Raw genomic sequence first — 26,191 nt, 5'->3', positions numbered from 1 at the left:
GAAAGTTACAAATGGTATCAGAGGACTTGAGCCAAGCCACCTACAACAGATAGACCCAATGAGGATGTCTGGAATTTAAGGGGAGAGGGAGATTGTGATGCCCCATATGATAAGAATATTGGTAGGTGGTGAATGAGATCTTACATTGCTTGAGAATGAGATGTTCCTGCTCTTTATAAGGTTCTAATAGGTCTCTAATTGTATCATTGACTAGTTCTTTTGAAATATAGACCATGTGATTTGGGTCAATCATTGAAGCGTTATAAGATCTAAACAAACAAAAGCTGATAATAGTGGATTACAGATTTCAGCTACATGAATAAAATAAATAATATTCAAATTTTTTTGATTGGCTCCAAAACTTTGAATACTTTTTTTGGCTAGGAAATAGCCGTACAAAATATCTCAAAAAATATAAGACGTGGCAAAAGGGGTACCATCTTCTCATTAAGTTTACAATGTGACCAAGGATTGCAAATTTGGCTTATAAAGTTATATTTGAAGTTGCATGCTTATGCTAAAATATGACATTATAATTAATTATCAAGTTTGATGCATGTAAATTTATTTTCAAAATTTATGAGTAATCTTTTCTTGCTATATATATAATGGATATAAATAACTTTAACTATTACAACTTTAGAAACAATATCAGTTTTAAGACTTCTACCTTAATTACGAGAGATTAATTAAGCCTTTTTTTTTTACCTCATGAACCAAGAAAAGGGGTTGCTGGGTGGAGATCTCATGCCAGCTCTCTCGAAGTGTTTCTTGAAAGCTCAGAAGTCCATAAGCAAAAATGCCAACTTTCTGGCATCCTTCCACCCACATCTGTTTCAGCTTCGGACATTCTAACGTATGCACTCCTGGGTAAAACCACTTTAGTCTTGGTAGCCTCTTAAGAGTTAGGAAAGTTACTTGAGGGAACTCAAACCTTTCTATTGCATCTTCTTCCCCTTCACCTTCAACAATTTCCTCCACCCCGCAATCTATTATCTCAAGATTCTCCAATTGCATGAGACTTCTAGCAACAGAGGTTGGAAATAAACTTCTCAAATTCTCACATCCACTAGCATGTATTTCTTTTAGATTTTTAAAGCTGAAAACTGCTTTGGGGTCTTTACTCCATACATGCTTCATATGTGGAAGACGAGCCAACCGCAAGCCTTTCAGAGGTATGGCTATTACAGCTTGATTTTCATTAACATTTAGCTCTTGCAGCTCAAATACTTGTTGTAGTGAGGTGCAATCAGCTATGAAAAGTTTCTCTACACTCTGGAATCTTGTCAGCATATCAGATTGAAAGATGCTCACAAGGTTTTCACAAAGTTCAACATCTATTAATTGTAGATTGCAAAAGGAATTTTCCGCAAATTGGTTATGCCAAATGAGTTTTAGGTAATCCATGCGACGGATTATCAACCTCTTCAAACAAGGTAATGCAACCTGCAACGTTAATCCCATATATTAATGATATAATAATAGCTGACCATAATATCTCACGTTAATCCCAGGATCTAAAAGGATATTTATGTCATGAAAAACGATGCAAGAAAATAACGTAGAACGAGAAATTAATCAATACAAAAATTTATGTAATTTGGCAGCGTGTCTACGTCTATGAAATTGTAAAACATTTTATTATCTTAAAGAATGTCAAAGTACAGTGTGGGTCAAAATTTCAATGCTCAGAATGATCATACTTTTCATAATAAATATATATGTAGGGTTGTATGACGGAAACCCTAATTTCACAATTTTTAGATTGTTCACTCAAAAATTGTAACCAATCCTTATTGGGTCATCAAATAGGCTGCCACAAAATAAACCAAGCTCCATGAACCCAACAATTTATTAAAAAAAAAAGAAAAAAGAGCCAGATATTACCTCTACATTGAAGAGAGGTTGCATAACAGTTGGAGGCCTCTCCTCTGCATTTGTTTGAATGATCTTCTGGTTGGTTGTTGCGCCTAAACTAGCACGATTGAATACAAATGTCACTAGGTTAGGGCAATGGTCAATGCACATGTTCTCCAAGGATGGAAATTGGATGTTACATCCTACGCAGAATCTTGTGAGGCTCGGAAGATCTGTTAGTTTCAGGCATTCTAGTCGAGGGAATACCTCCTTCGTAATTTCTCCGGCAGCTGCAATTTCTTCTGTGACTAATACCTCTTCCATAGCCTTACATTCAGATATGTGAAGATGTTTGAGATGCACCATAAATCTCGCTGTAGAGAATGACAGCAAATATTTTATATTACAAGAGCCCTGCACCTCCAAGTTTGACAAATTCTGAAACCTCGACATTGCTTCCATGGTTGTTAATCTGCAAGACAACCTTGCCCGATGTTGGTTGTGCTGTGTCTCTTCCAAGTCTACTGATGATAGTTCCAATATTTCCAAGTTGGGGAACACAACCTGCAACAACATTTAATTTCTAAGTCTTTTGCGGTTTGTAGTAATATTCTTTGACAATGTTGTGCGTGTGGAATTATTACTATGGAAAATAAACATTAGCATACCTGTTCGTGTAGAATTGTCATGTCAGAATCAAGTGTGCCCTCCGCAACGATTTCTCCAGCTTCAGTTCCCAATGAATTTTTTGTTCTTAAGAAGCTCATAAGCTTTGGAAGATGCTCTAGTGCCAAGTGACGCAGTTGAGGGAAAAATATCATATCCGTGTCTTCTATTTCGCCGCTTTCTTTCACGACTATTGCACCCATGCTGCTGCATTCTCTTATCTGCAATTGTTGGAGTTGTAAAAGGCCCCTTGCTACGGATGATGGGAAGACAAATTTTAGTTTTTCACAATTTTCCACATTTACAACTTTCAAGTTACGAAAGGATGTCGAATGAAGTTGGCCATGACAAATATCTTCCAAACCAGTCATATTTTTTAGATGGAATATCTCCAAGGCTGGAAAGGAAATGGTTGAGATATGCATCGGAGAGCTAATAATGATATATTTGATCTCATCATTATTTTGTATATGAAGATGCTTCAGTTGCTGGAAACCTTCTCGATCTAATTCATGTAGAACACTCTTAACACCCTTTAACTCATCTAAATAAAGACATTCTGTTGTATTCAACAACATTTTAATTTCAACCTCTGATTGAAAGCTTGTCTTCAGCTTGAGTTTTAATATTCTTAAGCATTCATGGTTATAGGACCAGTCCCAGACGTCTCCTACCAATATGTTGTATCTTTCTAATTTTCCAAACCGTAGATCTTTCGGCAACATGCAGGCATCTCGGATATGTATCTCCAAAGTAGTCAAACGTAACATATACTTGAGCTCAGCAAGGTTAGCATTGTCTGATCTTTCAGTGACGAGTCCTTCAGCCTCCCATTGAACAAAGCTATTTCCCATATACAGTTCTTCTAATTCCACCAAGTTAGATAGGACATTAGGTGGAATCACTTCAAGTTTGGAACAAAGGGTCAGATCCAACAACCGCAAACGAATCAACAACCCTATTTCTCTGGGTAATGTTGAAATGTCAGAATGTTGAAGACTAAGAACTACTAAATTCTTAAGTTCTCCAATCCCAAATATGTCTCCCAACTCACATTGATCAAGACACAATGTTTGTAGGTTTCTAAGAAGAAGAAGTGACGAAGGAAGTGATGAAAGTTTCATTGCCGTCAAATCCAAAACTTTGAGCTTTTCCATCCCTTGAAAGAAAGTGTCTGGGATTTGTAAAGAACGATCTCTGCCATTCACACAAAGGAATCTTAATTCTGGACATTCCAGTTCATTTGGAAGTTGATGAATATCTCCACCACCAATAGAAATTGCCTTGCATCTTTTTAGTGCATCCATATCTGGCCATTCTTTAAGCCCTCCATCTTTCTTGAAATGCATATCATAATCCTTTGAAGCAATTAACGTAGCAACATCACGAACAACGTCGTGCATATGGCAATGCTTAGATTTGTGAGGACAATCTTGCAATAGACAAGAGTCTTTCAAGTTACGTAATTGTCTATATAGTCTATTTCTCGCATCTTCCAATGTGTTAATTCCATGAAATAGACCCAAACCGTAACAATATTTCAACAAGTCCTGATGGAAAATGTGGAAATCCTTTTCAGCACAGTGCAAAAATAAATATTGAATCTCCTGACTTTCAAGATGTCTAAAACTCAACTCTATACAAGAGTATATAGTTAACTGCATTCTTGTGAGATGCTCGGGAGCTGCAGGATGTCGTAGTTGCTGTAAGGCATCCTTCCATTCACTTAAATCCTTATTATTTAAAGCCTTAGAAACCGTTGCAAGTGCAATGGGCAAACCATCACACTCTTTAGCTACCTCAGTTGCTATAGATCGTAAATTGGGGTCTTTAACAGAATCAGCCGCCATCATCTCAAATAATTCCCATGCTTCTTTTTGGGGTAACACTTCAATTCCAAAATCCTTTTGGACACCCATGTCACAAGATAATAAATCGCGTTGTCTGGATACCAGCACTACTTTGCATCCCTTACAAGGATCAATTCCTATTGCTTCCAAATCAAGTTTCTCCCATATATCATCTAGGATAACAAGTATCCTTTTCTCTTTTGTTAACCTCTCCCGTAGACGAATCGCTCTTCCGCGTATTGTCTCCGCATCAAGCTTGAGATCTAGCATGTCTGCAATTTCTCCTTGAATTTGTCTCAGGTTTTGGCTCTGCGTCACGTCTGCCAGAGCCACCTCATCAATTAGCTTATCTTCCTTGACTTGCTTGGCAACTTCTCTTATCAATGTAGTCTTTCCCACGCCAGGCATCCCCCATAAACCAATCACGTTGATATTAGCATCTCCGAGTGCCTCCTTAAGTCCCTTCACAATTGGCGTTCTTGACACAAACTCCATGCAATCCTGCATGTATCTCGTAGTCATTATGCCTTGTGGAGCAGGACGGTATGAAATTCTGTCAAATTTTCCATTTTCCAAGGCTTCGCCTACAAGTTTCACTATCTTTTTGGCCTTCCGACTTAGCTGATGTCTTAGCTTCAAGCTCAGGCACACCTCTATAGAGCACCTCATCTTCGCTTCTTCTTCGCCTTCATGAACTTTCGTTGCCAGTTCTGTAATCTCATTTACCTCCGTCAACCACTTATTAACATCAGCTTCAATTTCTTCACTGTTTCTAACAGCAGCGTCAATCGAATGTTGCACCCTATCTCTAGCATGTTGCAACTTCTCTTCCCAATTCTTCATCTTCGCGATGTTGCTGCTGTAGCAAAACGAATAACTTAGCCACTGTCCAACTGGTGCTACCGTGTACTCGGCCATTTTTTTTGCAATTGCTACAAAAATCTCCATTTTTTTTTCTTTTGTAACTCCTTTCTTACTGTCAACCCTTTCTTTTATTAAACAAAAAACAAATCCCTTCTTAAAGATTTTTGTGCGAGTAGCGCAAAACAAAAACCAATAGAATGCAACAGAAAGGGGTACAAACAAAACCACAAAACAAAGAAGAAGACCACCTAGCTAGCTCTCTTTGGAATATTGATGGATTGAATCGAATAGGTCTCTAGAATGAGGTTTAAAAGCAAATTAGGCAAAGAACAGAAGGAACTAAGAAAACTACAAAAACAAGATAGATCTATCTTGGGGAGTCTAGTGCAATAAAGTCAGATGGCGAAATGACCATGCATGGAGTATGAAGAATGACTTGGGAAAGTAAAAGAACAACATAAGAATGAACCAGGTTCAGCATTTGATCATATACACCAGTACTAGAACACGGAACAGAACTTGACTTTCACAAGTACTCCATCAATTCTTCGTCATCCCTTCCAGTAGTCCAAAGTAGCTCTGTAGATTCAAAGTGTATAATTCAGAAATCAAGCTGGTGGCAAAATTATAAACACTAGAATTCGATATATATAATGAAATCTGCTCCAAGAAAAATAACAATCAATTGATAATACAACTCTGAAACTCGTACGAGAAAATAATTTGAAAGCTAAGGATTACGGAGGAGGCCAACGAAAAAATGCAGACTGGATCATAGAAACTATAGCCAGAGACACGAATCCTGTTACAACTTTTGAGAGTTGGAACATTAGGAAAATACATCAAGATCACAATCGATGCAGGCATTCCATTGCGTAACGGATTCCAATTGTCTATGTAGAAGCACTCCCTTTATTTCTATACCGCCAGCTTCCTTGCTTTCTAGTTCTCTACAATGGGAAAGACCCACCTTGCTAAGTCTGTAATAATTTTAGCTACTTCACTGGATGCTGTAATTTGCTTCTGTTTTACTGTTTTATGCACGACCTTGTTAAAAAAAGATATGTTCTTTCTCTCCCTCCCGTCCCAGCATGATTAGTATTTGTATTTTTACAGGACCGGCCTGTCTATGTGACTGAGCTTGTGAAGACCAGTTTTGGTCGTTCTTGATCCTATTCTGTCGAGATGTTAGGCTGTTAGCTAGGGGAGTATTCTAAACTACAGAACTCCTAACTTTAGTCCTCTTTGACCTTTACTGGGACTAGTAGACAACTCCTAGTAGAAAGTGAATTAGGCAAAAGTTATAAGTTAACAAAAGGAGGTAAATTTAATTGTTTAATTTATATTCTAATATTTTTTCTAATGTGGGTCAAACTCTACTTAATGAGTTGGTTCAAGACAAGTGAAATATTTAATTAAATGGAGTAAAATGTAGAGTTAGATCTGGCTTATTTATACAAACTATTTCATCTCATCTTATCTAATCATTACAACTTTATCAAACTTCTAAACAAAATACAATAAATAATTCAAAATTTTTAAATCTCAAAACAAAAATATTATTAAAAAATTATATTCTAATAATATTTTATTTAACTTTCATCTCATCTCATCTCATCTGCGTAATCAAACAAGGCCTCAAGATTACCCAAAACTCCTTTTGATACCATGTAAACAATCATCACTTGTCCTAACACTAGGTTCAGAAGAGATAAATTTAAGAGAAATATATTTGCAACTGTGAATTGTGTAATTACCGCGTAATCGCTTTGAAAAAAATGAATAAAATATGAGACCCAAATGAAATTTTTTTTTTTTTTAATAGTGAACCACACTTTTTTTCAAAATGATTATACGACATTTACACATTTCACGTTTGTATGTAGAATTACTCTAACTTTAATTAAGTCTTTATTCTAACACTCTTTTCTCCATGAGTTAGGTTAGAGCTCATAACTAAGTTGAAAAATATATGAATTAATCGATCAAACTTTCAAAATTCTAGTTTTTTTTAATATTTATTGACATGAATTTTCAACTTCTTTTAAACAAAAATAACCAAATTCATGATTTTTTATTGCATTACTCAACAAAAGTTGAGCTTCTGCTTGGATATTTACATATGTTATAGAGGCTGATGTGTTGAATAATTTAAATTGACATTATAAGTAGGCATAAAACAGCTTTATATATACATACATATTCACAAACTAGATCTGCAATTGAGTCTGCCTATAGGGCCGGGGAATAGTACGTATTGCATGCGTGCAGGGTGAAGCCTGGTATCAGGATTTCCCTGCCAGGAAGAAGTTGGTGAAAGTATTTCACTAATTAACAAGCTATTTGAGTACACTGCAAAGGCTTGGGTCCCTCTCTTTCTCTTCTCTCTCGAGACAGTGTTAGTGTTTAGTGCCCTGGTCTTACGACACAGGATTTGGTCTCACTGTTTGTGAGGGAGGCGGTGTTTGCTCACAGGTAACATGGTGGAAGAAGATTTGACCAAGAGGTGGGAAAGGCTTCATCTATCAAAGGAAGAAAAATCAGTTTATTAAATCAAAACACAAGGAGTGAAGGATGGGAGTCTCAAAGGGAAACTCGACATCATAGGCAAGGTGCTTTCTGAAAAGGGGGCTAATAATGAAGCATTTAGGATGACAATGTCTCAGATTTGGAGATTACAGGGGTGGGTGCGGTTCAAAGACCTTAATGACCAATGCTTTTTGACAGAATTTCAACAAATACAGGACAAAGAAAATGTTTTAAGTGGCAGACCCTGGTTTTTTGATAGAAATATAATAACACTATACGAAGTGGATGAGAATGTCTGTGAACGCTATGAGTTTCCAATATGAACCATTTTGGGTTCAATGCCACAACTTACCACTGGCTACTATGATTGAAGGAATCGGAGAGCAGTTTGGACCAACTCTAGGACGGGTGATTAGGGTGGATGCAGACTCTGATGGTTTAGCCTGGGGTAGGTGCCTACGAGTGAGGGTTGCTGTGGACCTCAATAAGCCTTTACTGAGGGGCAGGTGGTTGGAGTTTGAGGGGAAAAAATACTGGATATCATTTAAGTACGAGTGTCTCCAAAATTTCTATTTCCACTGTGGCATTCTATCCCACAAAGGAAGGACTTGCTCGAGACCAAGGCTTGACCAACACCAAGATGAGCAACAAACTTTGCAGTTTGGACCCTGGCTGCGAGCTCAACCAATGAATACAAACCTATTTGACCATCGAAAGTGTGGTGGCACTCCTAAATACAACAAACAAAAAGGACAGTAGGATGAGAAGGAGAAGACCAAGAAGGATGGAGGAACTTATGGTGAGAAGGTGATGAAGGAAACAAAATTAGTTACTATATAAGGAGGAGGAAATTTCAAGGGAGGGGAAAAACAATGGGCTTAACAATATGGCTAATTTATTTTCAACAGATGGAACACCCATAACCTGGTGCCCAACCAAACAGGGAACCCCCAACACTGGTGTTCTCAACAATGAACCAATCCACATACAAAATGAACCCGAACAGGATGTACTTGAAGAAACTATCAAACAAATGGAATTAGAACCGGCCATATCGGTATTACAAGGAACAAGCCCAGACAACACCAGGAGGAGCATGGAACCTATGTTTAGTCCTTTAACCTCATTACCTAGCAATAACCTTGAAATCATTGATGGGGATACTAAAATTGGTAAATGGAAAATGAAGGCTAGAGGAAAGGAAATGTCAAACAGGATCTCGATGGATGTAACAAATTCTAACCAAATGGTAGGGATCAAAAAGAGAGGGATGAGTAGTAACACAGAACATGGCTCTAGCCCAAAGAAGTTCAAAATCTGCGATGGTGAATTAGAGAAACAATCTGGAAAGGCAGTTGCTGGTTCCCAACCCTACTAAAATAGATGAGTATCCTAACATGGAATTGCCGAGGGCTTGGGAACCCTCGGACAATTCGAATCCTTAGGAGATTGACTAAGGATAAGTGCCCACATTTAGTGTTCCTTGTGGAAACTAAGTAAAAACCGAATGGAGGAGGTAAGAAGGTCCCTAAGATTTGATAGCTGTTTTGCCGTAGATAGTGTGGGATCAAGTGGTGGCATTACTCTGTTATGGAAAGAAGGTTGGAAGGTCGAAGTTACAAGTTTCACTCATTGGCACATTAATGCTCGAATAAAGGATGAGGGAGGCAGCACTAATTGGCAATTTACTGGCTTTTATGGCCACCCAGATACAATGAAAAGAAACAGTAGCTGGGACTTGCTTAAGATCCTTAAACCATGCCCACCAATACCTTGGTTATGTGTAGGTGATTTCAATGAAATCTTACACCAAAGGGAGAAGGTAGGGGGAGCTAGGAGGCCCTACAATCAGATAGAAAATTTCAGGCAGGCCCTTGAAATATGTGGAATCTGTGACATCCATTCAAAAGGGCAGAAATTCACCTGGTCTAATAATAGGAGGGGTAGGGAATTCACAAAGGAGAGAATTGGTAGGGCAATGGCCAATAAGGAATGGAATGAACTTTTTAACCAAGCTTACTGCAATATTATGGCAGCTATCAAATCTGATCACTCCCCTTTACGTGTTAATTTATAGCATATTGAGTATGGAAGGGGGAGGAGAAACAAGGTTTTTAGATATGAAGTAGCATGGGAACTAAAGGAGGATTGTGAATGTGTTGTTAAAGAAGCATGGAACAACGACCAAATGGGGGACACACAAGCAGGCAGGCTGAGATTCAAGCTTAATCTTTGCAAGAGGGACCTTCTGAACTGGAAAGAAAAGGCAACATAGCAAGCAAAAGGAGAGTCTTCTTGCATATTGACTACCATCAGTCAACTACAAGACAATGGTGATGGATCCCACATAGATCAACTGCAGATATTGCAAAGAAAAATTGAAGTCTCACTAGCTGAAACTGAGATGAAGTGGAGGCAGCGTGCAAAACAACACTGGCTTAGAAATGGAGACAAGAATACACAATACTTCCACATGCAGGCCAACCAAAGAAGGAAAACTAATTCCATAAAATCCATTGCAGACAATAATGGGAATGTAGCTCACGAACAGAATGATATTGGAGCTTTGTTTATAGGTTTTTTCTCTTCCCTTTTTTCTACATCTTCGCCTAGTAAATTTGAAGATTGTTTACATGCTTTACATCCAAAATTCACCAATGAAATGTCCACAAGAATCATGAAGCAATTCATAGTTGAGGAGGTTAAAGAAGCTGTCTTCCAAATGAACCCATTGGGCGCTCCGGGACCCGATGGTTTTCCTGCTCAATTTTATCAAAAACATTGGGAGGTAGTGGGTGAAGATGTATGTAATTTTGTGCTTCAAATTCTTAACCATGGTGGCTCTCTTAAAGAGGTCAATGACACATTTATTGCCCTGATTCCCAAGGTTAAAAACCCAAAAAAGGTTGTTGAGTTCATGCCTATAAGCCTTTGTAATGTCCTCTATAAGATTGTTTCCAAAACCTTGGCAAATAGGCTGAAAGGTATACTTCCTGCAATCATTTCTGTAAACCAGAGTGCATTTGTTCCCGGGAGATTAATATCAGATAACACTCTAGTAGCATACGAAGTACTTCATTCAATGCAATCAAGGATGAAAGGGAGGAAAGGGTTCATGGCTCTAAAATTATACATGAGCAATGCATACGATAGAGTCGAATGGGAGTTTGTGGAATTTGTGATGAAGAAAATGGGATTTCCCCAACATTGGGTCAATCTGATCCAAAATTGCTTAAATTCAGTATCTTATTCCATTCTAGTTAATGGTGAGCCTCAACAAAGTTTCTGCCCAACTAGGGGAATCCGACAAGGGGACCCCCTTTCCCCTTACATTTTCGTTATATGTGCAGAAGCCCTATCTGCACTACTGAATCAAGCTGAAGAGAGGGGTGATTTATCTAGTGCACCGTTGGGGAGAGGCCCCACAAAGGTGAATCATCTATTTTTCGCAGATGATAGCCTCCTTTTTTGCCAAGCTACAACCGAGGAACTAAACAAATTGCTAATGATTTTGGAACTCTATGAACAGGCCTCAGGACAGGTGCTAAATAAGGAAAAATCCTCAGTATTTTTTAGCAAGAATACTAAGCAAGAGACTCAAAACCAAATCTTACAATTTGTTGGCATTAAATCAAATGGGACTTTTGAAAAATATCTAGGTTACCTGCAATGGTGGGGAGAACAAAGATTGGAGCTTTTCATTCCCTAATAGATAGAACATGGGCTCGAGTTGTAAATTGGAAGACAAAGCACCTCTTAAATACAGGTAAAGAAATACTTCTTAAAGCTGTACTCCAAGCTATCCCAACCTATACAATGAGAATTTTCCTCCTGCCAGCCTCCATCTCCAGGAGACTGAATCAATTTCTTAAAAAATTCTGGTGGGAGTATAATGAAGACACCTCAAAGATCCAATGGATATCTTGGGAACAACTTAGCTCGGCTAAGGAGTTAGAGGGCCTTGGTTTTAGGGACTTTCGAAGCTTCAACCTAGCCATGCTTTCAAAGCAAAGCTGGAGAATGCTACAAGATCCATCCTCATTAGTCACAAGAGTCTTCAAGCAGAAGTATTTCTCTAAGGTGGGTCTGTTGGAGTCAAAATTGGGTTCAGGACCTTCTTATGTTTGGAGAAGCATCCATGCAGGCCTATCTTTTTTAAAAACAGGTTTAATATGGAGGGTGGGAAATGGTACCCGCATCAACATTTGGAGGGATAGGTGGATTCCAACACTACCCTCCTTCCAGATCTCATCACCGAGAGACAATGATGTATGGTGTAATTCAGTGAGTGACATAATTGACCCCAACCTGAAATTATGGAAAGAAGACCTCATGCAGGAGATGTTCTCAACCCAGGAAATAGAAGCCATCAAATCCATTCCCATTAGTTTAGGAGGAAGAGAAGATAGAATGACATGGCAATTCTCCAACAATGGACAGTACACAGTTAAAAGTGGTTACCACTACCGGAGGAGTGTGGAGTCAGGAATGGAGGGGGAAGCATTGAGAAAACATAGTGACAAAGATGTGTGGAAAAGGCTATGGAAGATTAAGGTTGCCCCTGCTGTAAAATTCTTTGTTTGGAGAGCCTGCAGTGAAGCCCTTCCCACTTGTGCCAACTTGAAGAGGAGGAAAGTCATTGCAGATCCCCTCTGTCCAATATGTAGAATAGAACCTGAAACATCAGGCCATGCCCTATGGGGATGTTCAGCTGCAAAGGATGTGTGGAGTAATGGATGCATCAAAGTTCAGAAGATGTCATACCAAAATGATTTGTTCTTCAATACATGGATGTTTCTAGTGCAGCAACTGGATCAAAATGAATTGGAAGAGGTTGCTGTAACATTAAAGGGGATATGGACTAGAAGGAACGAATTTATGCATGGTAAAGGCTTTAGGCATCCCAGCAGTAGGCCTCTATAAAACAAATTGGGATGCAGCTTTGAGTGTTAATACATGGAGATTGGGGATGAGAGTAATCATTAGAGATTACAATGGTTGGGTTATAGGTGCACTCAGAGCATCAAGGGTAATCACAGAAAATCCATTTGATGCGAAGGCTCATGGTCTTCTTTTAGCAGCAATCTTTTGCAAGGAAATTGGTTTGAAACCAATGTTTTGAATACCGTACCGGATGACGTACCGGTCAAGACACTGGAACGAAATATTTCGGTACCGGTATCGTTTCGTGTACCGTTTCGGGATAGTCGATATATGAATAAATTATATATATAAATATATATAACAATTATATTCTAAAATAATAGTTTATATATGAATAAATTATATATAAATACATACATACATATAAATTATAAATAGTCTAATCTAAATTGGGGGTCAAAAAATAAACTTGTAGTTTGAAAAAACGAAAAAAAAAAAAAAAAAACACAGGCCGAAATATCGGCCGGTACCGGCCGAAATATAGGCCGGTACAGGCCGAAATTTAGGCCGAAACGGCCGGTACCGGCCGGTATGGCCGATATTTTGGCCGGTACGGTATATATCTAGTACCTGTACCGGCCGGACGGCCGAAACGAACAATTTCGGCCGTACCGGCCGGTACGGTATGAAATTAAAAACATTGTTTGAAACAGATAATACTAGAAGGGGATTCTAAACAAGTCATTGATATCCTACAAAAGGAGGGATCCAACTGGAGCAAAGGGGGAATGATGATTGAGGATGCAAGACAAATCTTGAACAGCTACAGTCAATGGACAGGATCACATGCGTGCAGAGAAGCTAATATGGCTGCACACTACCTAGCTAAATCAGCTCTCAATTTCTCTGTAGATCTATATGATATTGAAGAATGCCCGATGTGTATTCAATCAATTGTAGCTTCTGAGATGTTATAAATTTGACTTTCAATGAGATCAGGCTTTATTCAAAAAATAAATAAATTAACAAGCTATGAGGCATGCAAAAAGACGGCTCCCCTAAACGTCAGTAGAAGTTCACCGAAGGGAACGTCTGTACTGGTCAGGCAACGGTCTAAATTAGTACTCTTTTTTGTGGTTTTTGCGATCACTTTAACACATTCAATCAAGGTATCAGTACCATATATAGAAAACAAAAAACAAACTTGAGTTACATGGTAATCTAGGAAACTCTATAGCCCAATCGATCGAAGAAAAGCATGTTCTTTTTTTTTTTTTTTTTTCATTTTATTTAAAGGACTCGACCGATATATTAAATCTGGTGATCACTGCGTACAATAAATTTGAGAACCAAAGCAAGTTATAGAGATGGACAAAAATAGAAGCACGTACGTCGTACCTCTCTTTTGCTGCTCTGAAATATCACGACTGCAAATTAAACAATGACGCTCATGGAATCGATTTTAAAACGCCAAGGCTAAGTACAGTGTTCGCAAGTCCAACTTTTGGAGCAGCGCATATGGTAAAATGCCTGTCTATATAGAAGTGTTTATATAGAAGCCAACGCGAAGAATGATAATTTTTAAAAGAGTAATTCTACGTATAATTGTAAAATATGTAAATACTGTTTACTTATTTAAAAAAGAGTAGAGCTTATCTTAAAAAAATTTATTTATTTATTTATTTTTTCATATGGGTCAAAATATTTTATTTTATTTTTTTTAAAACGATTATATTTTTTATCTTTTCTTTCACTATTTTTTTAAAATGTTTAAATATTTTTTAAAAATAAAAAATTACATATTTATTCAAAAATACTTACTTAATCATTAAATACAAAAATTAAAAAAAAATTCCATAAAAAATTTCGGTGGTTTTTCTCTGTAAACATAGGCTTCGTTTGGATCATCAACTACTCTCAACTCATCTCAACTCAACATTACAATTTTTTTAAATCCCAACACAAAATATAATAAACAATTCAATTTTTTCAAATTCTAAAATAATAATAATATTAAAAAATAATATTTTATTATTTTAACTTAACTCAATTTATTTTAACATTTAAATTTATCTATAGTGTTTTTCTTTTAAAAAAGTGCAAAAAATCTTTAAAAAATCTGCATGCGCGGCTTCACAGTTGTGTCACAAATTACGATGTGGGTGTCGCCTTGTCCGTTGCGTGGTGTTATACTGTTATTGTCAAATATGACAAATACAAAACGTCAAATTCTCCGAAGAAATCACCATTGGGACAAAATTGGGAAGAGCTGCTGTATCCCCGACGAGTTTCTCGAGAATAATTTTTTTTTTATGATTTTTTTTCATTTATTTCTCGAGGATGTGCAAGACGATGGGAATTAAAAATTAAAAAATTGTCCCTCGTAGTCCCTCGTGTCATTAACTGAGCTTTATATATTAGTGTTGGCTTTTAGAGCCTGTTCGTTTGGACGTTACACTGACTTATTTGAGATAAATTACTTTTTTGAGTTTTATATAATTTATTTTAAATTTGTCTAAATATTAAGATCAGTTTAAATATATTTTTAAAAAATTAAAAAAAATTATAAATTTCACATACGTTGAATTGAAAAAAATTGTCAACATATATAAAAAAATTTTGAGCTAAAATAATTTAAAAAAATTTAAAAATTAATTATTTAAATATGAAATTTAATTTAAAATTAAACTAAATTAAATTTACATAATTTAAGTTCCAAACGGCCTTCATTTGTTTGGTAGGGTCAATCGTATGATTTCAATTAAGCTTTATGTGTTCGAGGATGTAGCTCTAGACCTGTCCCGATAAGAATAACAAATATTTTTTATTTTATTTCTTGTTTTTCATCATTTTGTTTTTATATTCTTAAATATTTTTTAAAAAAATTCACAAAATTACTAAAAATATCTCATTAATAACTAAATAAAAAAACAAAAAAAGAATTTTTATTTTATCAAAACCAATCGGGACCAACACTCGGTGGATGTAGCATTTTTAAAACTTTATATATTCCGATTTACTTCTTTATAAGAACAATGGCATTAGTTTCATCAAAGTTATTTCTAAAATTTGATAAAAAGTACATAATTTTTATAAATCTAAAACCTCTCTAGTCATAGCCATCTACGGATCGGATCCATTAGCTGTAAAGCTCTGAGAAACAAACTACTTCTGAAAGAAAGGAGGGTTTACATTATTTTTTTAATATTTTTTAATATTTTTTAAAAAGAGAAAAAAATGTACAACATTATTAAAAAATATTTATTTAATTACGAAGTTAAAAAAAATAAAAAATGACCAGCAAGAGCCCCTAACGATAAACATAGCATTTTCTGTGAAAGAAAATATAATAATCATTCATTTTAGTAGCCTCCATTTGAATATAAGAATATTCTCATATATTTTTTAAAGTCGTCCTATACAGAAGTCTTATGGTGCTCTGCACACAATTTAAAATATATATAATTTTATTTTTTTATCCTCGTGTAAAATCACATGTTTTTAAGTGGCGTGCAGAGTGTGAGGCTTATGTCTAAAATTTTTCAATTTTTTAATAGAGAAAAGCTTAAAATCGGTCGGGTGTAACACCTATTTTCACATCGACCATTAGGATTGTAACAGGTATCAATTGTATTTTTCTTCCAACGGATCTTACCTTACAGAATCAACTCTATCCCTCTCCTCTTGATTCTTTGATCTGCCTCTCCCCTCCCCTCCCGATTCTCCTTTCCCATAGAGTGATTCTTTGCTAGTTGCATACAGAGAGACAATAATATGATTCTTGATCGGTGGGGAACTCGAAAGCTGGTAGCCCAAATATGCTTCTTGAGCGATTCAACTGGATGTGCTATAATTTGTAAAACCTTTGCAGTCTATAATGATTTTATTAATCCTCTGGTTGATTACTGAGAAAATGAAGTACTGCAAGATGTTAATATTCAGGATCTTTATATCTGGGTAGAAAGTGAAATTCTTTACTTCTCAAATCTCAAGTTATTCTGATCATACGAACTTGGCTTTATTGGTATGCATGTGCGTGTGTTTTCTTATCATTTTACGGAAGATTAGCATCTATAGAAGTATTATGAATGATCCAGAGGATTTTGAAAGAGGGGTGGGATGTTCAGTGGCATCAAGAAAGTGGGTCTGAATTTTGAACCAATTAGTGCTGCGTAGATTTTCCTTTTATTGGAGGGATTTTCGTAGTTAAAGCATGGTGGGGGAAGGAGGGGAAATATTGGTGAAAGGCTTGGGAATGTATCATGGGGTGGGAAGGAAAGCCATTACGATCTGGAGCTTGCATGCATTTTCATGAATGTGATGCGTAGAAATTGTTACAGCAATTGAATTTAGTAAAAACCCAATACTATATATATTAAGGAGGTGCTAGTGTGAAAGAAGAGTTTCAATATACATACATACATACATAGCACTCTAGCTTTTGTTTATGGAAGTACTCTGTTAATTTGTTGAACAAATTGTTAGTTTGTGATTGCCCCCTCATATAACCGACGGCGGCAAAGAAGAAATCAGAGTAGGCGGGGAAGCTTACACCCCAAAAAGAAGTTAACTAGAAAACCAACTTAGAGGATCAGTACCTCCAACAGAGCCAACGAGGCTCCACGAAAATAGCCAACCAATAGAGTCGGGGCAAAACCATGTAAGCGAGGAGCCTCTGGCCAGTGGGGTCACGGGGGGTAGCCTTAAAGGCGACGGGATCAACCCAAGGCCCAGAGTGTCGGCTCCCCGCCCCACGACCAACAAATTAAAAGAAGACAAAGAGAAGGGTAGAAGTAAAGAAAAAGAGCGACCGACCACTGACGGACCGAGAAAGATCACAAAACAGACAACAAATTCAACAATGACCAAATACAAGTAAGGCGCACGAAGGTTAGTAAAAAAAAAATGAACTGAGGTTGGTTTTTAAAGATGTGCATGATATGTTTTGAAAAGAAATGTGAAGATAACCTTAGTTATTTATTCTACATTACTCATGAGATCTGTAAGAAAGAGAAAAGTATTTTTGTAGTGACTGGTGTAGACATGAGCTTTTTTTGACATGTTTTCGAACTCAAAAAAGTAGCAAATATGAAATTTGATAAGTTTTTGCATGTGACGTGAAAATGTTCTATATTTGTTTCTTTCTAATATGTGAATTATATGAATTTGCTCAGTACTCTAATTTGATATTATGTGGCATCTGGAAACATTTGACATGACTCTCTGATGCTGTATCTAATTATGTTCTGTCCTTGATTTGTTCCTTTAAGGTCCTGCCGCGGGCGATAATAGTGGCATACAACCCAGCCATGTGTGATAATAGTGGCATATGGCCCAACAATGGGTGATAATAATGGCATACAACCTAGCCACGAGTGATAATAGTAGCATATGACCCAGCCATGGGTGATAATAGTGTCATACAGACCCACTACAGGTATAATAATGGTTTATGACCCTACCGCGGGGGTTAAATATGGTATACAGCCCAACCACGAGTAATAATAGTGGCATATGACCCTACCACAGGTATAATGGTGATTTATAACCCTACCACGGAAGTTAAACATGGTATATATCTCAATGTCATGCTTCGATATGATAGTTTCAGATTTTGATATGCCAAACGATTTTTTAATAAGAATTTTTTCTAAATGTTTTGCTCTAATATTTTTGGTAACATGTTTGGATTTTTCATTCTGAAAGTAAACTTCTTTATTCTGCATTTTGAAAGTAAATTTTTGTTCTGCTTTTTGAACTCTATAAGGAGAGGTTTGGATTCAAAATTCACCTCAACTCATCTCATCTCATCATTACAACTTTTTTAAATTTTCACACAAAATATAATAAATAATTCAACTTCTATTCTACTATTCACAAACCATCTCAACTCATCTCTGAATCCAAACCTCTCCTAAATGTTCATATTTACATACTAGTATATGTTCTTTGCTTATTGAGTTGTTGATAACTCACCCTTTATCTCCATAATATTTTCAGATAATATTAATAGTTCAGCTGTGAATCAAGAGTAGAAAGCTTCAGAATGATTGACTGATCATAAAGAAATAAGTGTCTAAGGGTACAAGTAGTTATTGAAGAGTCTTGTTCAATAAATATATTATTTTATGTGATTTGAGTATTTTGAGATGTAGATTTTTTGGTGTCTTTATGGTGGTTTTTAGTTTGTTTTGTTGAGGTTTTCTTTAGTGTCCATTGAGAGGAGCATAAATTTTTGAGTTAACAATTAGATTTATACTTTATGGAGTTTTTGGAATATATAAAATTGTGTTGTGGAGATGGTTTTAGGTTATAAGGGCTAGCTTTCCAGACCTCTGGGAATGAGGCATTACATCAGCTGGCTGTCCAGGCTGAGGGCAGCCCCTTGCACTTGTGACAAGTCATTTTGAAGGTCGACAAAGAGCCCCTCCAAGGCTGATATACGTGCGCCAGCTGTAGTCAGGTCACCCGCGGCAAGGGAGGCCTCTTCTTGCGCTAAGTCACGCTCCTTCTTCAACTCCTTTCGACGGCGGTTGAGCTTCTTGATCCGTTTGTCGCTCTCTTCCTAAGCAAGCTAGGCTTTCTTCATCTCTCGCGCCAACCGCTCCTTGTCGTCCCAAGCATACCACAGGGTGGTTTGGGTCATTGAGCAAAGGGCTTGATTCTCTTGTGCAATGACCTCTTGGTCGTCCACGATGAAGGCTGCCAGATGAGAGGTACCCTGACAACAATAGAGTTCAGTACGGAGCAGACAATAATGGGAAGGCAGAAGTCGATAAGGGAAGAGAAAGACAAAAGAAAAAGAGCAAGGCAAAGAAAGAAACCTCATGAAAGAAGCCAAGCATGCACTTGACAACCTGATTGATGGCCTCTACGCAACGACCACCATTTCCAGTTGGGCCAACAGAGGAATGACCTCCACCGGACTCTCCCCACTAGGCGCATCCATGACACTTAAGGCTGATGGGCTCTAACAGCGGCCTCCCCAGTTGTCGGATGGATAGGGTTTTCTTCAGCATGTACTACCCCTTAAGCAGCCACCCCCGCTAAGACGAATGGATCTTCACGTGGGACCAACGAACCTTCACCATCTACAACATCCACAAGGAGTCCACCCTAAACTTGGTGCTCCGTTCCCGCAGGGTGTTTACTAGTGGCAGTGACGATCGGCTTCTTAACGACAAGGTTCAAACCCCCGAGTGACTTTGACTCCTCCCCATCTGCCTCAGGGGCCACATTGTCTCGCTCCACAACAGCAGGTGACAACCTTATAGAAGGCGTTACCACGACCCCAGAACCGACGTCCCCTGAGCGCGCCTCTGCCTCATCCTCCAGAGCTTGACCACCGACACTTGAGCGAGCAGTAGAAGTGGAGATAGGTGCAGCCTCAACGTCCAACCCCGGAGGACTCCTCCCGACATTTGGTCGTCAAGGCACCTTGAACAAGAAAACCCCCGAATTTGGGCAACGAGTTCATTTGTCTCCCGGTGCAAAACCATAAACATTGGGTCGTGGGAGTAGCACAACAGGAACCTCGCCTAGGGCACCATTCATTGACGACTTTGAGGAGGACGACTCCACACACACCACAAGATGGTAAGAAAATGGGGGCGACTTTACCAACATCGCAGAGGTGTCCAAGCAGCCTGAGGGCCTAACAGAAATCTCCGAGACAATAGGATGCTGGGAGTCAGAAGTCGCCGACCCCCATTTTCTAGAAGGAAGAACTGGGGAGACATGCTTGTTGCTGACTTCGGTCCCTTCCAACTAGGGTTTCTTCCCAGAGCCTGTAACGAGGGAGCCCGGGCGACACTCCCTAACAAAGGCGATCATCGTAGTCTGCAGAAGGTCAGGGATCCAGCAAACACCAAGAAGGATATGGCTGAGAGGAGTTAGGAAGACCTTAATATTCTCCTCCGAAAGAAGAATGTTTGAGTAGATGCTGCCGAGGTTTTCTTCACCGATTTCTTGACGATGCCTATGCATGTTGACTCCTCTGAAGTAGTTGTTGGGCGAATTGCCTTGTCTAAAGGGATCACCCCCCTAGTTGGTTTAAATCGAAAACTCTCGGTGCCTCGTTTCATTGACCGGAAACTCCATCTGTGGTAGGATACAAAGAAAAATTTGGAAGACCAGTCTTTCACCTTGCGGTGACGTGACTCCAAGATGACAAGGGCATGCGTCACCCTGAAGCTGCACACGTTCCCCGTGTGTTGGAGAACACTATGAGTAAAGAGGAACACATGACTAGTAAGTTCGACGTGCTCCAGATGAAGTTGGGACAGTGCCAGACCAAGACAATCCAACAAATCATGAACAGAGTGAGGGAAGGGTAGCCTTAATCCACACGAGAACGTGATGGGATAATTGGATAAAAGGCCACCCTAGGAGTGCGGCCTTCAAAGTTGACGACACCTTCCTGAGGTCCAAGAATGTCGAAACAGTTGTGTCAGGGACACTGCAGGTTCGCGCCAGAGATGCCAACCTCAAAGTGTCAGTATTGGAGTTCCAAATGCTGCCTCGAAAGAAATGCCCAGCAACGCCAATCTGAGGCGCACCTGATTCCCTAGGAACCTTGGGGGAACTGTTTTCTCACAAGCCATGGACAGAGAAAGCAAACTAATGTGGAAATAAGGGGAAATTTGAGAGGGAAAAGTGGCATGTTTGAATAATGGAATAACGAAGGACAAGGTGTTGTGAAAGAGGAAGAACAATGACTTTATCTCGTTTATAAAGGAGAGAGACGAAGGTTGATATCCCATGACACGTGGCAGACACCAGGGATGTGTTCGTTTCAAATCCTAGAAGATGCATATCACGAAGCGACGTGAAGACGAAGAGTCGCCTAAAGTTGCCAACACAGAAAGGGTTGAAAAGATGCAATGAAAGGACACGACCAAGTACAATGTCACAAAAGGTGTACCAATAAAGGTGGGAGGGGAAACACCATCATGAATGCTAAACGATGGGAAAATGCCTAAGATCACGTAGCCCACCAAGCAGATTCAAAATTATCTTAGCGGCACATGCAGATAGGACCAAATGCTTAAAGAAATTCCCATCAGCCCAAGTGATAAGGATTGAGGGATCAACTAAGGAAGCATGGCGAGAGGGCCAGCAGGTCCATTGGCCCAGCTCACAGAAGAGCCAAAAGGACTAGTGTTTAAAAAGGCTTAACCCTACTGAAGGATATCCCTTGACGCGAACCTTATGAGAGAATAGACGACATGGGAGATGGGACTTGCCACCCTCGAGTTCCCTCGAACAATGCCAGATACTCAAGTAGTTGTCCAATCAGACAAACATGAAGCAAAGGGAATCTTTGATCTCCTGACATGAGGACATCGATGGACAACCGAGGAAACTCGCAGAAGGAAACAAACGGGGAAGCCACGCCGCATTAATGGAACCACAGCCTAGACTACATACTGCATTAATGACGTCGTCGGAGAGGCCACTATGCATTAAATGACTCTGACAAAAGAATATTGGAAAGGAAGAAGGCCCCATAGGCTCATGGTATAAATATCAAACCTCCAGATACGAGGAAACTCTCTAGACTCTCTTTTTTCACAAGCTATATTTCTTACCGCAATCTCAAACATGCACTTAAGTTGTTTGGATGTTACATATTAAAATATTTTTTAATCTCAAATAAGATAAAAAATAATTTGATGTTTTTCCTCAAATGTGTTTTTTCGAATAATCCATAATGTAGTTCCAATTTTTAAGAAATTATCAATGGGCGAAAATATACATATAACTTTAAGATAATTACAACTTTTAACTTTTAAGGATATAATCATAATATTTTTAAAAAAAATCAGATGATCATTATTTCTACCTCATAAATAATTTTTAATTTATTTTCAAATAAATGTAATATGTTTGAAGGTGTTTTAAATATCTGGTTACCAAACAATAACGTTTTAATAATAGAACTTATTATTTAAGCTATACGTTATGAGTCCTAGAAATATAAATATTATTTCCCACCACAATCCCAAACATAAACTTAATTCTCCAACTCGATCTATCGGGTGGAAATCTCCATCCTGTTCATAATTATGTATTATGTTTTGTTATAATGGGGTGGGTTTAAAACAAGATTTTCAAACAACTCCTGCCAAATAAGTAGGAAGAGAATAGAAAATGGGAAGTAATTAGGTGTTCTCATATGTGACAATTAGGATGAATTGATCAAATATCTATAAAATAAAATAAAAAATTTAACTTTTTCAAATCATCTAATAATAATAATATTAAAAAAATCTATTCTATTAATATTTTTTTTAATTTTTAATTTTTATCTAAGAGTGTTGATCTGGTATATCCGGTTCTAGCTTCTAACCTGGGATTTGTTTTTATAAAAAAGTCTATATTATTAATATTTTTTGAAGAAAAAAGATAATGCTAAAAGCATTTTTTTTCAATCTAAAAGCCTATATTCTATTACATATTTTTTTTAAAAATATTGAAAAGCTTTTATATATATAAAATAATTAATTACCTTTATACTAAATGCATAAAAAAAATTGAATATTTATCAAATTATTTGATATTTATACATTATGGAGAATGAGGTGTCTGAGTGGTCAAATTAGATCTTGGACATCTCTAATGCATCGATCCATGCGGTCAAAGTCAGCGGAAGAAAGATATGTTAAAGTAGATCAGGGAGTTCGAAAATCTATGCATCATATGCAGCAGCGCCAAGCAAAACTCCAATCTCGAGCATGGCATGGGTCCCAAATACAAGCTTCGCATGCGCCCGTGTGCGGTAAGCGAGGTCATCACTGGTCATCACGGATCACGTGAGTGCTATCCTTTTAAAATTACGATTGTAGTCATGTGACAGGCTGTAGTATTTGTCCTCTATTAAATATTCATTTTACATATATATAGTTACGAGGTTGAAACTTTTTAAAGAAATGCTTTCGTTCTCGAATTTAAGATTTAAAAATTATCTTAAATTAGATTTTTTTTTTACTATGAATGATTAAGAAAATATTTTTTAATAATTTATAAATTTTTTATATTTTTTAAAAATATTTATAATGATAAAAAAATATATAAAAAAATAAAAAAAAATATACTATTCAAAACATTTTTTGTATCTAGGAACCCGCAGCAATACTCAACTTTTTAACCAATCTAACCTGACAATAAAAGGAAGTGACGTTAGAATGAGTTATAAAATGTTATTTATATATAAAACAACGTACGTAAAAAAGTGCCAGCAAGTACCGAGTAATTGTTAGCTAATTTAATTAATTTGAAGTCTTGGAAATAAAACTTTTAAATAAATAAAAGAGAACCCTTTGCGTGCATTGTGCAAGATCTATAAATAAAGTAATTTTACATATAATCGTGATCAAGTGTGTAACCGTTACGTAATTATTTTGAAAAAGAGTGGGATCCACTATTAAAAAATTAATTTTTTTCATGTGGGTCCTATGTTTTATTCATTTTTTTCAAAGCGATTACGTGGAGGTTACCCAATTCACGATTATAAGTATATTTTCTCCTATAAATATGATGCCTCGATTCCCATTTTTAAGGGGAATTTATCAACCAACCGTTTTCAAAAGCAACTGATCAATTACAAATTTACAACAACGTCTTACCAACACAATAAAATTCTTGTCCACAAGCAAAATGAACATAATTAAGTACGTAGAAATAGTCATATATGAGAGTTTACAACACTTCCTAAGGACTGCATCAAACCAATACATACTATCATGTTGAACTGTTCTATTTAATTTATTGCCATTCTTTCATGCATAAAATCCATATAATAGATCAGCAGACAACGATTATTTTATATATAGAAGATAAAAGCAATATAAGACATTAATGTATCACCAAGGATGCTTTCTTTCCATCCTGAGATTTTGGGCATTTTTTTAGCTCCGTATTTTTTGGAGCTAGCCATTCTGCTTGATGTCGTTCTAGGTTTTCTTCTAGGGCTTTGCCCATGGCGGCACCCTTGGGGTAGCCAGTGCCAGATGGGGCTCGGTTGGGAGGGGACCACGGTGACGTTGGAGGATTATAGGGTGGGAAGGAAGGGTGTCTTCCTCATAAGTCTTACGTGCAGGCGTTGGCAAGACCAGTTGCTTCCTCTGGTTTTAAAATGCCTATGAGATCTTTGGTGGATGTAGATGGTGAACTGGAATCCATTTTTATGGAAGCGGAGATGAATAAGGCGATTGAGGATTTCGGTTTTGCGTTGGTGTTGAAGTTTCTTTTTACCAGCCCGTCGATTTATGTTGTGCGTTTGGCTATTGTGAAAACGTGGGGTCTCCTTGAGATTCCTATGGTGAGTTTCATGGATGATTACCATGTACTCGCATATATGGCTAGCAAGAGGGATTTCGTGCATGGTTGGGCCAGAGAAGGAAGAGTTATTGATGGGTGCATTTTTTGAATTTTTCGTTGGACGAAGCATTTTGATATTTTTGCCTGGTCTTCCAATGCATTTGTATCGTCGGGATTGTCTTAGGATATTAGCCAATAGATTTGGTCGATATCTCGGTACTGATAATGCAATGTTGAACCGAACACGGGCGACATGTTTCGAGGATTTGCATAGAGGTGGATCTGTCGGCAGAATTGGTTTAGGGTTCCCGATTGTTGTGGCTCACAAAAAAATCTGGCAGTTCGTTAAGTATGAAAAATATAGACGTCAGGGACATATGACAGTAGTGTGCCGGATGGGTCAGAATATTGTTCGAAGACAAGAGGAGAGGAAGGAGGCGGGGAAGCATGTTTGAAGTACGACTGTATGGCGTGAAAAACAGTCATCCAAGGAGACTACGTTACAGATGGGGCAGGTCCAAAATCATTTAGACGATGCTAATAATCAAGAGGATGTGAAGAGTGTGAGTGCAATAGTGGATAAGGAGCATGAGGTATTATCTGGTGCAAATAATTCAGGGTAGAGAACTAAGAGTATGATAATGGTTGACAGTCTCCCTGATAATAGTTTGGTGCAGTTGAATGTGGCATCTCAAGTTGAGGGGGCAAGGCAGGATGTGGTGGAAGTGGAGGGGAAAGGAAAGCAAGTTGAGTTGGGTGGAATGGTGGATGATAGATCTTTGCATGGCAGGACTCCAGACACCTTGCAGGATGTTATCGTGTCTCCAGTGGTGGACTTCTTATTGATGGATGGAGGTAATAGATTGGCATGGGAAGATGGGGGATCATCATAGGTGGTGAATGAGATGTTAGCACTGGAAAGCAAGGGTGCGAATAGGGTGGTGGATGTAGATGAAAAAAATCTTTCAGAGTATGAAGAGGAGGATTCGTTAGTTTAGATTTCGAAAGAGAAAGGCTATGGGTCTGAGAATGATGCAAGGAAATCTCAGGGTTTGTCGAAAATAAAAAATGGTACGGTGGTGCGTCAATCCCAGCAGGTGTTGTTCCGCCCTTCTAAACTGAATTTATGATTAAAAATTTACTAGTTTGGAATGTGTGGGGTCTAGGCATGTCGAGGAGGATACTTGAGAGTTTGATTAAGAAGTTGAACGCATCTATTT

General features: G+C 37.8%; 2 protein-coding genes across 3 annotated transcripts in view; one reads left to right on the top strand and one right to left on the bottom strand.

The window, feature by feature from the left end:
- Window positions 1-26,191, top strand: part of LOC109004516 (probable disease resistance protein At4g27220) — a 963,953-nt gene that overhangs the window by 386,331 nt on the left and 551,431 nt on the right. The window lies entirely within an intron of this gene.
- Window positions 780-5,291, bottom strand: LOC109007439 (disease resistance protein At4g27190-like). The gene is made up of 5 exons (XM_035692860.1): window positions 2,526-5,291; window positions 2,278-2,421; window positions 1,888-2,184; window positions 881-1,446; window positions 780-831 (listed from the first exon to the last, which is right to left on the bottom strand). Exons 1-5 carry the CDS (start codon window positions 5,289-5,291, stop codon window positions 780-782), a joined length of 3,825 nt encoding a protein of 1,274 aa, XP_035548753.1.

This window comes from Juglans regia, chromosome 8, assembly GCF_001411555.2.
Source record: "Juglans regia cultivar Chandler chromosome 8, Walnut 2.0, whole genome shotgun sequence".
In the NCBI taxonomy this organism is placed as follows: Eukaryota; Viridiplantae; Streptophyta; class Magnoliopsida; order Fagales; family Juglandaceae; genus Juglans; species Juglans regia.
The sequence above is the reverse complement of the archived record's forward strand: the minus strand, read 5'-3'. Positions and strand labels throughout refer to the sequence as shown.